We start from the raw sequence: 12,379 nt of genomic DNA, 5'->3' as shown, positions 1-12,379 counted from the left end.
AGTGGATTAGACTCTGATATCTTGGTGCAACTTATGCAGATAGACATAGGTTGCATCGTCTTGATACTTTGCTTGTTGGTTGCAGAAAGTTGATAGGAAAAATGCATAATGATAAGCTCAGTCACATTTACAAGGAGTTCAACATGACTGGTCACATTTACAAGGAGTTCAACATGACTGGTGATTCCCTTGCTAAGAAATTAAGAATAACGTTCTCCATGATGAAGTTTGATGAACCCCCTGTCATGCTGGTCAAGCCTTTCTAGATGTAGTAGAACCGGTCTTGATCAAAAATGCTTAGTTCTCTTTTTGTTTTTTGTTTTTTTGTTAAGTGCCCCCCTTTGTAACCAAAAAAGAAGTACTTGTTCCTTTTTGACAAGAAGCATCAGTTTTTCAGTTTTTCTGAATATATGGGAGAATAACTTTCATACAAATACCGGCAATTATAAGTCTATGATGAATGGGAAATTAACTTTGGTCTTTATTAGTTTGCAACAGATTCCTAACTCCATTACCTGTTACTAAACTAGGCTGAAAAGCTACGAACATGTCTAGTCTGTAGCTAACTGAATCTGCAGCTCCTAACCAAAAAACAATTCTGAGCTGGCAACTGCCAAACTGTACACATCAGCTAAGTCAACCAAACTAAGCTGAAGTATATTGACTTTCCTTTCTAGAAGTTGTCTTTTAATTTATGCAAGGCCTAATCTCTAATAAGGCTGCTAATTACTTACTTAAGCCAGCTGCAGCTAACGTTGGAGTTTATCCGTATTATTTCAAAGATCTTGACTCTAACACCAAACATGATTTATGTTGAAGCTTAATCTCTCTTACATTATTATCTGAAATTTCGTGTATAGAGGACAAAAAATTTAGAATACTACTTAACCTAGTTATCTATATTAGATAACGAAGACAAAATATGTCTGTCACATATATTATCCATACTCGTCAGCTACTTTGAATTTTCGTACGCGTTGAATTCCATGCCAGATTCAAGGCTCGACAGTCACACCTATATAGAACTGAAGCTGGGGAGAAGATGATGCAATAAAATATTACCATACAGACTAGAATGGCAGCTTTGAAGATTCATGTTCTGACCTTGGCATTCTGGGTTGGTCTTCTTATTACTTGTAGCTCCCATGGTGTTTCTGGGCTTAAGAAAAAGCATGCAGCCCTGTACATCTTAGGTGATTCATTGTTTGACCCTGGAAACAATAACTACATAAATACCACCAATGATTTCAAGGCAGATTGGTCTCCTTATGGTGAAACTTTCTTCAACTACCCAACTGGTAGATTTTGCGACGGGCGTCTAATCCCCGATTTCATAGGTAAGATCCTTTATTCATTAACATACTATGTTTCAGTCATTTCATGGAAGAACTTGTTTGTGAGACTGATTGTTGAATTGGCATTCATGTTGCAGCTGAGTATGCAAAGTTGCCAATTGTACCATCTTATTATCCAAGGATTGTGGACTATACTTATGGGGTTAACTTTGCTTCTGGTGGAGCTGGTGCTCTAGATGAAACTCGTAAAGGATTCGTATGTGCTCTACTTTCTAGATATCTGGTTACATTTATAATTTCTGAATTTATATTTTGGGGGATTACTTGGTTTAATTGTTTGAATTCTTGTTGTTAGGTGATACCCCTTAATTATCAATTGCATCTTTTCAAGAATATGGAGAAACAGTTGAGGCACAAGCTAGGTGATGCAGAAACCTACACATTGCTCTCAAGTGCTGTTTACTTGATCAGCATTGGAGGTAATGACTATTTCTCTCCATTCGCTGACAATTGCAGTTACTTCGAGACTCATTCACAAGAGGAATATATTGGCATGGTGATGGGGAACCTCACGAATGTGATCAAAGTACTAGACTTCTCCATTTCAAACATTTTTTTATAGTTCATTTGCATATATAAACCACCATACACATTGTTGATTTTACATGCTTTTTCCAGGAAATACACAACAAAGGGGGACGGAAATTTGGGTTTACAAGAATGCCGCCTCTGGGTCTTGTACCATCCCAGAGACCAGGAAACAAGAGAACCTGTGTTAAAGAAATCACATCACTAGTGAACATGCACAATGCAGCACTTCCTAAAACCCTCAAAAACCTGAAGAGCAAACTGCAAGGATTCAAGTATTCAATTGCAAAACTAGATACTTACCTTATTGACAGAATCAATAACCCATCTAAATATGGTATGTATATGCATGACCTCAGGCCCTCACCTTCTATAGTAAACTTTGTTCATTTCTTATCTGTATTTTTGTCATAAGCTAAGTTATGTCTCTCTTTCCATGGTTTTGTTACAAAGGTTTTAAGGAAGGAAAGAGTGCATGTTGCGGCTCTGGACCATATGGAGGAATTTATAGCTGCGGAGGGAAGAGAGGTGTGACTGAGTACAACTTATGTGCCAATGTTAGTGAGTATATCTTTTTCGACTCTTTCCATCCAACCGAACGGGTTTACCAACAAGTATCCAAGCTATGGTGGAACCGATCTCCTGATGCCAAAGAGCCTTACACTAATCTCAAAGAGCTGTTTGAAGTGTAGCTAAATGGGCATTTCTTTGTTTTATAATAAACTCAGAATTTAACAGATATATATATATATATATATATATATATATATATATATAATTAGTTGCTATGTAATAAGTTCAAAGTGACCAAAAACAGAAAAATCTGTAGTCATGGATTGTGCAATAACTGACATCAATAAACTGTGTAATTGTTTGCATCAGAGAGATTCTTGTGTCTGCTGGGTAATTGCGCCGGACTCTTAACACATGAGAATGTGAAATCCACTCTAAACAGTTCCACATCTAATGTGATGAGGCGTTGGCTGCAGTTGTCAATGATTTGGTGAGTAGAATATGCTCCGAAGAGACCGCTGCCTACCCACCATGGAGGAGCTCTAACAAAGTTGGGACAGCAAACTCAAATAAGATGCTGGAAGATATGCTGACAATCTGAGAATTATCTTATAGCTACATGAACATCAATATATAAAACTGTCATTCCAATGGCACTAAAAATGTCTGCCCTTTAATCTGGCTGCCACTATATATAGGGAATCCAAAGAATGAATTTTTCTTTCTCATCCGATCTTTAGTACATGTGAAGTTGAAGATACTTGGACTTAAATCTTCAACCATATGTCAATTCAAATCTAGTGTAGTTGATCTTGTGCTTATCCTACTCACTTGGTGGCATTGATTACCAAAATTTCCTATTAGCTGTCTGATCTATAGGCCTGCTGATCTTAGAGCTTGCCCTGAAACATGACTAGTTGATACATTGTGAAACTGTTAAAAAAGAGTATGCTAGTTAAAGCAAAACATGTTCTTCCTATAAAATAGAGTCAAATGATATGCATCCAGATGTATCCGGCTTCTATAGAACACAGTGAACTATCGAATCAAAGTGATAGAATTTATCACCTGATAAAAATGTACTAGCAAGTAGCAACTTCACAGGCTTTTGGAAAATATGCACTGATCCTTCTGCATCGCACAAATCTTCATCTTTCTCTTTTGTTTTACTCTTGTAAATTGTAATACCAGGTATCTGAAATGATGCCAAAATATAACACAAGTTACATAACTGTTCTCTTACATTGATAAGGATAATTTGAAATCAAGCAATTCCCTGGCAGCAAAAAAATCGATTAGGATTAGGACTGACACGTCTTAAACATAACAATATGGGCACAGAACAAATATAGCATCAGTTACTTGCTTCATGTCCTTTTTATGCAATTTTAGAAAAGAATCAGTTGTAATTCTGCAATAGTGCCACTAAAAGACTAAAGACATAGACTGTAATCCCTTGTCATCTTATAATTATGAATAGATTCTTCTTATTTTTCCAAACTTGGTTCAAATTGTTATCTCCCGTGATCCTTTAATAAACATTCTTCTGCATTGAAATCTGTTCAGTGATTTATGCACACAAGTATAATATAACATTCATACCTACTAGGGTGCGTTGAGATATTCATAGCCGGATATGACTTGGTGCTGGTTTCCAGAAATGTCTAAAACTGGCATATTCGAATGTCTTTCTTGCTTGCGTACTCGATGGAGAAATTATTAGAGACGACTTAAACATTCCTTCTACCTAAACAATTAAGAAAATAAATTCAATGCATGATTTACAATACTTCAATACAATAATTTTTAAAACCAACATTCTTTAGAATTTGCTGCATGATGATATCAAATAGTGAGACGAAACACAATGCACATCAGCAAGAACGCGGATTTGAAATTTTAAAATGAGAGTCAAATAAGGAAGGCACTGAAATAATAATAACATTAGGATCAAGACTCAAGAGGCAGCAAAGAGGAAAGGAAAGCTCTGGGCAGACAAGTGGACAGAAAGGTCACACTAAATTTAAATCAAAAGAAAGAAAGAAAAAATGTGATCGAATAGTCGTATGTATATGATTGTAGTGCCAGGTACTTGACAAGGTAACATGGTATGATTTTATGCGACTGGAGTACCACGTACCATTTGACAATGTTACATATTCACGTAAGTGGTGATTTAACAATATGATCATTTTCTGTTTTTTACTAAATTGCAGAAAACGCAACTGAAGAGTGATTATTTGTTGCATAAACTTTCTGAAAAGAATCACAAGATTTGATCTGGTACCGCTTACTGTCACAATTATGGTGTCACATCTACAATTTTCCTTTCCAAAATTGATGACTCAAAAGAGCACTTTGCACAGAAAGTAGTCAAGCACCAAGCTTTATCTTAAAAAAGTAAGTATGATCCACATGCCAGAGCAAAGTAGACAAGCATTTACCTTCAACCTCCCAACTCATGAGGTCAATCCCTCCACTCCCTAATCTTGTCTGTTTCATAATGCTCTACACATCACTCTCAACTTGGTTCTTCCTGTCCAAGTAAAGAAAGAACAAGATATGACTGCAATATCCGGATACACAAGATTGCTCAGCAACATTTTAGTTACGAGTTTCTAGAATTTAGACCAAGTAAAAGAAGCAGCGGAACATGCTGCTTTCACTGATACCAAATTACCAGAACCAGATAAACAAAATTTGACATGAGCATTTGCATTTACTTTATAAGAAACATAGCACGGCAGCACCATATATATGCTCGATCCTATTTAGTTCCTAAATGAGCAGATTGCTCACCTTGCAGTGGTTGCATTACCAACATGCAGAGTTTCCCAAAAGTAAACGCACACTACAGTCGCATTCAATTCTCAGATTCTGAGTTGCAACATGAATGCGCTGATCCCTAATTTTTGTGATAGAATGAAACGACATATTGCTAAGGGGATATCTACAAGCTAGAGAATGAAGAACTATAGAAAGAAAAACCTACCAGCAAACAGTATAAAACACTAGTTCTCTTTCCTAATTATTGTGGTTTCATATGCAGATACCTTGAACAAACTTCAAATGCTTATAGCAGTAATGCATCAGCAAAACCTCCAAATGTTTAGTATAGAATTCCAAAAGATATAAGGCAAGAGCATGAGTAAGAATAGTTTTAAGTAGAGATGAAAATGAGCAGAAATTCTAACAGACTGGCCTGGTGTGCCTGGAAAGCATTCAACTTTTTTACTAATGAAATGTACTTATAAGTTATAACACAAAGGGACTCCATAGAGCTTCAAAACAGTACCATTTACAGAGGTAAGGTTGGGAAAATCTGCATCATCAAACCATATATCTATGTGCAAGTATACATCTGAAGAACTTGGATATGTTAAGAAAAAATTTCGCTAGTCTTTATTTAAGTCTTGGTGAGATGCCCCTACATTTTCCAGCCAATGAACAACTTCGTTGATGGTTGGTCTCTTAACAGGGTTCTGGTTCACACACATGCAAGCTACATCAAGCACCTGTAGCATCTCTTCTTCAAAGCCTTTCCCTCTCAAAAGAGGATCAAAAACTTCTTCAGGTTTGCCTTCCTTCCTCATTTGCTCTACCCAACTAACCAAGTCCCGAGACGCCCTAGGTTTACATACCTCAAATGGCCTTTTTCCTGTGAGCAACTCAAGCATTACAACACCAAAACTGTATATATCTCCTCTTAAAGTGGCTACCCATGCTTGTCCATACTCGGGAGGAATGTAACCAAGGGTACCAACAAGTTCAGTTGTAACATGAGTTTCATACGGCAGAATCAACCGGGACAACCCGAAATCAGCAACATGTGCTTTGAATTTTTCATCCAGAAGGATGTTGCTGGACTTGATATCACGATGCACAATGTGTGGCTCACATATCTGATGCATGTATGCCAAACCATCCCCTGCTCCCCGTGCAATCTTCAGCCGTGTTGGCCAATCTAATCGGGAAGCACCATCAGGTTTCTCATGTAACCAGTAATCCAAGCTTCCATTCTCCATGTAAGAATACATTAACAGGCGAACACCATCATGCACGCAATACCCTTGCAGTGAGACAAGGTTATCATGTTGAGCAGTGGAAAGAGCCTCAACCTCGGCCTTGAATTCTCTTTCCATCAAACCCAAGTCTCCTGAGAGTTTCTTAACAGCCAGTTTGGTTCCATTTGCTAATGTTGCTTTGTACACCAGACCAAAACCTCCACAACCAATGATGTTTGCTTGATTGAAGTTGTTAGTTGCTTTCAGAATCTCATATATAGTAAGATCCTTGATTTCATTGGTGTTGGTAGGGAAGACAATGACCAGGCTTGTATCCTTCTCAAGCTCAGGAGTAACAACAGAAGTGGAATAGCTGGAGTATGTATCCAATTCCATCTTGTCAGAATCCCCTCCTGGAATGATTCTTCTCTTAGACAACATCCATACTGCTAGCATTGCAATGATAAAAACAATGCCAAAACAGATAGAAGATGCAAGGCCAATCAGAAGGACTCTATTCGACTTCCGACCATGAACTGGTGTTGATGATTGAGGTGCTGTTGATTGCGAGCACGAGTGCTGTTCAGTCATAGGGCCACATAATCCTGGATTTCCTTCAAAGCTGGAATTGGTAAAAGTATTAAACTGACCTCCAGTTGGCACAGGTCCCTGAAGATCATTGTATGCCACATTAAAGAATGACAAGAAATGCAAACCTTTGAGACCAGCAGGTATTTCACCAGACAGATGGTTATAGGAGAGATCCAACCTCTCTAAGTTAGTGAGGTTACAAATTTGATCAGGGATGCTGCCAGAGAAGTTGTTGTGACTAAGGTCCAACACGAGAATGAACTCCAACTGCCCTATCTGGGTGGGGATAATGCCACTAAGGCTGTTATTACCGAGATATATAGCTGGGGGAAGGTTGGACAGCTGATTATACTGCAGATAACTTACATTTTGCGGCATCACGAAAACTGGCAACTCTAGATAACTGCTGTTTGCTAGACTGGTGGCCTCTTTCGATGTCAAACCTGGCATTCCACAAAGCTCCCTAGGAAATCCTCCAGTAAGGAGATTATTGGACAAATCCATGTAAAAAAGGTTTGGCAGAGAACCAAACCAAGCTGGAATTGGACCTGTTAAGTGGTTAAATGACAGGTCCAACACTTCAAGTTTCTTAAGCTTGCCAAGCCATGTAGGAACTTGACCTGTGAAATTGCAGCCACCCAGGGCCAAAATCTGTATTCTCTCAAATCCATCAGAGCCTTTTAGGCTTTCATCATCTGGCAAAGGTTCATTCATAAAACCCCCTCTGGATAGGACCAAAGTGGTCAGATTCTTACAACTCCTTAGAATCCTAAAAGCCCCAGTGGCATTGGTCAAGTTGTTGTTAGAGATGGACAGGAAAGACAAAGATTTTAGCCCAGCTATGTCGGGTGATATCTGGCCTGTCAGCCGGTTACTAGCAAATCTAACTGCTGCTAATGACTTGCAAGAGTAGAGGCTTTGTGGTAACTGACCAGCAAAGTTGTTGTTACCAAGGTCAAGTATGCTGAGGCGTTGGAGTGTCGAAAAGTTGAAGGCAGAAAGTTCTCCAGACATGGAATTCACCCTCAAATTCAAGGTGGAAAGATTTGTGCAGTTACTGAGAGATGGAGGCAAGGCACCGGTGAGGTTGTTGATATGGAGAACAAGCTTTTCCAACCTGAAGAGCTTACCAATTTGGCTTGGTATTGGCCCTATGAACTGGTTCGAATACAGCTCCAGGATCTTCACATTGGTTAACCGCACAATGCGATCATCAATTGGTCCTGTCAAGTGATTGGCAGGCAGAGAAAGCTGTTGGAGATCAGCGAGGTCGTAAATGTCATCAGGGAGAGGACCAGACAGAGCATTGAAGCCTGCACTGAAGACTTGGAGCTTCGAACAAGGGCCAAGACCGGTGGAAACTGTACCATTGAACTTGTTGAACGAGAAGTCCAAGATGGTGAGGCTGCTGCCATTTTTGCAGAGAACAGAGATGGGAATGGAGCCGGTGAAGCTGTTGTTGCTGACATTGAAAACGACGAAAGGGCCTGCAGCCACAGATGGGATGAGGATCGAAGATGGGATCGTTCCATTGAAGTAATTGCTGGACAAGTCCACAATCTGAAGCTTGCTGGCATTGGATGAGAGTGGTAGGTACCCATTGAGCCTATTGAAGCTCAAGTTCAGAGCTTGAAGTCGAAACAGGGATTGAAAGAACCCATCTGGGAGAACACCCAATAAAGAATTGTAAGAGAGATCAAGATGGGTTAGATAGTTGAGGTTATTGATAGCTGGACTGATCGGGCCACGTATTCCTCTTCCGGGTAGGGAAAGATTGACAACTCGATCATCTTCTCCGCAGAGTACTCCTTCCCATAGACAACAGTCAGAAGAAACAGACCAGTTCAATGGGGAGGAGACCTTGAAAGACAGCCCCAAAGACAAGAGAGCATCTTGATCCACTTTGTGACAAAGAGCAGAGACAGAACAAGGGAGAAGAAGAAGAAGAAAAAGCAGAACGAGGGAAGCCCAGTTCGGGGAAAAGAAGAGGAGTGGCAGTTTTGGATGTGTTGGGACTTCTTCTGGCTTCTTGTCGTGTTTCATCGGAACAAGAGAAGAAGAAATGAACAAGACTTGGCCGGTCGCAGAAGAGTCGGTCATTGTTCCATACACGTCGCCTTCATTTTTATCATATCCCCCAATCTCACGAGGCACCAATGTATATATGTACGTCTCTGTGAACTACCTAGCTACCTGGTACAGAGAGATTAAGAGAGAAAGAAGGGGGAGAAGGGGCGAGTGACGTTGACATGGGCATAGAAAGAAGATGATGTTGATGATAAATTAAAGAAAATCAAAGGAAGAGGGAGAAGAGAAAAGGCGTTTACTTTGTGGTGGGCGGCAGCTAGTGGCTGTTGGTGTTGTTGGACATTTTTCTAATCTAGCAATCATGATGGCGATGATGGTGATGATGATCGATTCTTCTGAGCTTAGCGTGTGCAGTAGGATTAGGATATTGAACTTGCTGCAACCCTCTTTACTTTTTAACTCACTTGACGATTCCCGTCTGTTTTGTCTCCGAAAGTGAATTTCATTTATATACGAGGGCAGATCCGGTTTTATCCCCTATGCATTTATAGAGGATAAACCCCCATGCGAGACTCGGAAGCTAAAACTGGATTTGCTTCCAGACGAAGATGAGTGAAGAATGGCCTCCAAATCCGCGACAGGTAATGTCTTTCCGACGAATTGGGTTACGTTTTATCTCATCTGTTTCTAATCTGTGGATAATCTAGATTAAATACGATGGAAAAACTGAGAATTTGGGCGTGCAGCGATAGAAAACTCATTTCATTTTATCTAATTGGGGTGGGTGTTAAACCCTTTTCCCAGTCTAAGATTCGTAATTAGTTTTTGGGTTGGATTCCGATTGAGAAGTGTGTGTCTTACTTTTGATGTTAGAGACTTTCCGAGGTGCATGATAGATCTGAGTCTTGTAGCTTGACGATTCCACTTTGTACAATGTAGGTCACTTGGTTTGATTATGTGAAACTGCATCTGTGAAGCCACATAGAAGTAACTAAAGCAACATGTGTGTTTGCTTCTAGACATTTAGGGAACTACTGTCTAGGTGCAAGTTTAGGATACTGTGAACTTCAAGGTTGTTCGATCTCTATGATGTGAATCTGTGTGGGAGTTAGATTGTGAAGATTATGCAATCGAATTATTAATGCATCATGTAGTTGAGTTAAAGGAGTTAAAGAATGCATATGCAATGATGAGATTATGGTAGTGATTTTAGAATGTCACTGTTATCTTTTGGTCGGGAGAACTGCTCAGCAATAGGATCTATTTGCTGTTGCTTTTAAGTAGATAAAACTAGTGTATATGTATATAGGCAGAGGCGTAGAGCATTAGTAGGAACTAGGAAGCGGTGAATCTCGATATGGTCATGGTTTTCAGGGTAGACTTGTTGCATCTATTAGAACAGTTTTAACGTTAGTTCTCTGAAAGTCACTACTTCACGTCTTTGTTATTTGTAGTCGATTGCAAGTTCTATATGGGGGCTGTGAGGTGATTGTTTCTGGTAATCATTATTGTTAGCTTCTTCTATTTCGGAACTGGTGATAATAATCGTGCAAAAATTCTGTTAGTGACTGTTCTGTTCATAATGATTGACAATTATACGAAATTTGATCACATAGATGAGATAAGTTTAGTGTGAATGTGATGGATTTAGGGTTTTAAATCCCACTAGCTGGGCAAATTTGAGGAGTCTCTGACCTCTTGGTTCTAGATGGAGCTTTAAAGGATTGGACCAATTGATGTGGATATTGGAAGCTTTTGAATACAGATCGTCGACGAGATCTCAAAGGAACTAGAAGCGGGAGGAGAGCCAGGGAACCCAGCTTATTCCTGTTCCCATTGATCCTCTTGCTTAATTTTTAAATCATCGCTGGAGATTTTCTTTTACCAATTGGTCCTCACTGCATATTCGTCTTGGTAACCAGCCTAAGGTCCTAAGGACTGATTTATACAGCATAGTACTCAGCTCAGTACCATAACCAATTGGTTGTATATTAGATTTTGCAAAATGTAGAAATTTGTTGATGTACAATGCATGTTTGTAGATATACAAGCCTTCCTCCTCCCATTATCAGTTATTAGTTTTATAACTTTATCATAAACAAACAACAAATAGGGAATTGGGGATGGAGGGTTGCTGGTTGTTCAAGCCAGGGTCCGGTTGAAATTGGACCCTGACCCGGACGGACTGGGGTGGTCGAAGACCAAGAGGTTGCTATGTTTGGTAAACGATGGGCTATGGAATCTTCAATGGTGATTTGGTCACCTAGGTGTTGAAACTTGCTTTGGTCAAAGACTCGAAGGTAGGAATTGGAGTGAGGAAACACAATTCGGCAAACAAAAATGGGAATCCTTGGACTGATCATAATAAAATTTGTTTCAATTGATTTTGACGGATTTTAACCTTAATCATTTTGGTCAAAAATTACTGCCAGAATGCCGGGAACACTCGGTTGAATTAGTTGTGTTCTTCTTACAGAAGGAGGAGGGAAGTTTTGCGATTTAGCCAAGAAATGAATGTAGATTCACTATGAACAGAGGGTGAAGTGAACGTAGATAAGTAGGTCCACTCTTGATAATGAACCTTGATATAATCCATATTAACAAAAGTTAGTGAGCATAATCTCTCTAAAAGAAATATATTAAACAATAACCACATAGTTAGTGACCATAATTAGTGTGCACTACTCACAGAACTACGTGCAAAGTCAACTTAGGTATCATGACCCGCAGTGTTGTCTTTAATATTAAACTTGAATCAAACGTTACGAGACAAATGTATTTCTGCAAATATTAATAACCAGGTTGGATGCACTAGGCCAATATCAAATGAAAAAACAAAAAGATATAGTAAAGAAGCTAGTGGGGAATAATCAAATGATGAATGCATATGTCAAAACTCAAAACTAAGTAATAGGTATCTGAATGTGATCCCACTACAAAGAAACACCTCGTGGATTTGATCATTTCATAGATGTCGATTGGAATTACTATTGCTCTTGATCGATAAATTTTTAAGACATTAATCTTTGGGTTCGGGTTTTACTTTGGTTTTTTTATGCCCACTAGAACATGTGACTAAGCATGTATGCTTTTGATCACAAAATAGGAGATGTTCAAAGGGTTGCCAAAGAGGGGTTCTCGGGGTTGATAGGGATGTGATCTTGCTTCCAAGGATCATTTTACGACCTTCCATATTTAACTGGTCTTTAGCCCCTATCTTGTGGATATTAATAACTAATTCTTCGTTTATTATTATATCATATCAACGTGTTGAGAATTTAAAACTCTACTAAGTAATTATAAATGCTACATCAATGCATATAGAGTTGCAAGCCTCGATGCCAATTATCAACGGATTTA

The 12,379-nt window shown here is 39.1% G+C and overlaps 2 protein-coding genes across 2 annotated transcripts; one reads left to right on the top strand and one right to left on the bottom strand.

The window, feature by feature from the left end:
* Window positions 1–951: 951 nt before the first annotated feature.
* On the top strand, window positions 952–2,781 carry LOC126800537 (GDSL lipase-like). Its single transcript, XM_050527915.1, has 5 exons — window positions 952–1,337; window positions 1,433–1,551; window positions 1,651–1,881; window positions 1,974–2,220; window positions 2,337–2,781. Exons 1-5 carry the CDS (start codon window positions 1,076–1,078, stop codon window positions 2,573–2,575), a joined length of 1,098 nt encoding a protein of 365 aa, XP_050383872.1. The 5' UTR covers window positions 952–1,075; the 3' UTR covers window positions 2,576–2,781.
* A 2,891-nt stretch (window positions 2,782–5,672) lies between these two features.
* On the bottom strand, window positions 5,673–10,114 carry LOC126800509 (tyrosine-sulfated glycopeptide receptor 1). The gene is made up of 2 exons (XM_050527879.1): window positions 9,319–10,114; window positions 5,673–9,184 (listed from the first exon to the last, which is right to left on the bottom strand). Exon 2 carries the CDS (start codon window positions 9,089–9,091, stop codon window positions 5,792–5,794), a length of 3,300 nt encoding a protein of 1,099 aa, XP_050383836.1. The 5' UTR covers window positions 9,092–9,184; window positions 9,319–10,114; the 3' UTR covers window positions 5,673–5,791.
* Window positions 10,115–12,379: the final 2,265 nt, after the last annotated feature.

The sequence above is a fragment of the Argentina anserina genome, chromosome 6 (genome assembly GCF_933775445.1).
Source record: "Argentina anserina chromosome 6, drPotAnse1.1, whole genome shotgun sequence".
Lineage (NCBI taxonomy): Eukaryota > Viridiplantae > Streptophyta > Magnoliopsida > Rosales > Rosaceae > Argentina > Argentina anserina.
The sequence above is the reverse complement of the archived record's forward strand: the minus strand, read 5'-3'. Positions and strand labels throughout refer to the sequence as shown.

Coding starts and splice junctions, on each gene's coding strand:
- LOC126800537 (XM_050527915.1), top strand. CDS start 1,076: ATGGCAGCTTTGAAGATTCATGTTCTGACCTTGGCATTCTGGGTTGGT. Junction 1,338..1,432: donor TCTAATCCCCGATTTCATAG/GTAAGATCCTTT, acceptor TTCATGTTGCAG/CTGAGTATGCAAAGTTGCCA. Junction 1,552..1,650: donor ATGAAACTCGTAAAGGATTC/GTATGTGCTCTA, acceptor TCTTGTTGTTAG/GTGATACCCCTTAATTATCA.
- LOC126800509 (XM_050527879.1), bottom strand. CDS start 9,091: ATGACCGACTCTTCTGCGACCGGCCAAGTCTTGTTCATTTCTTCTTCT.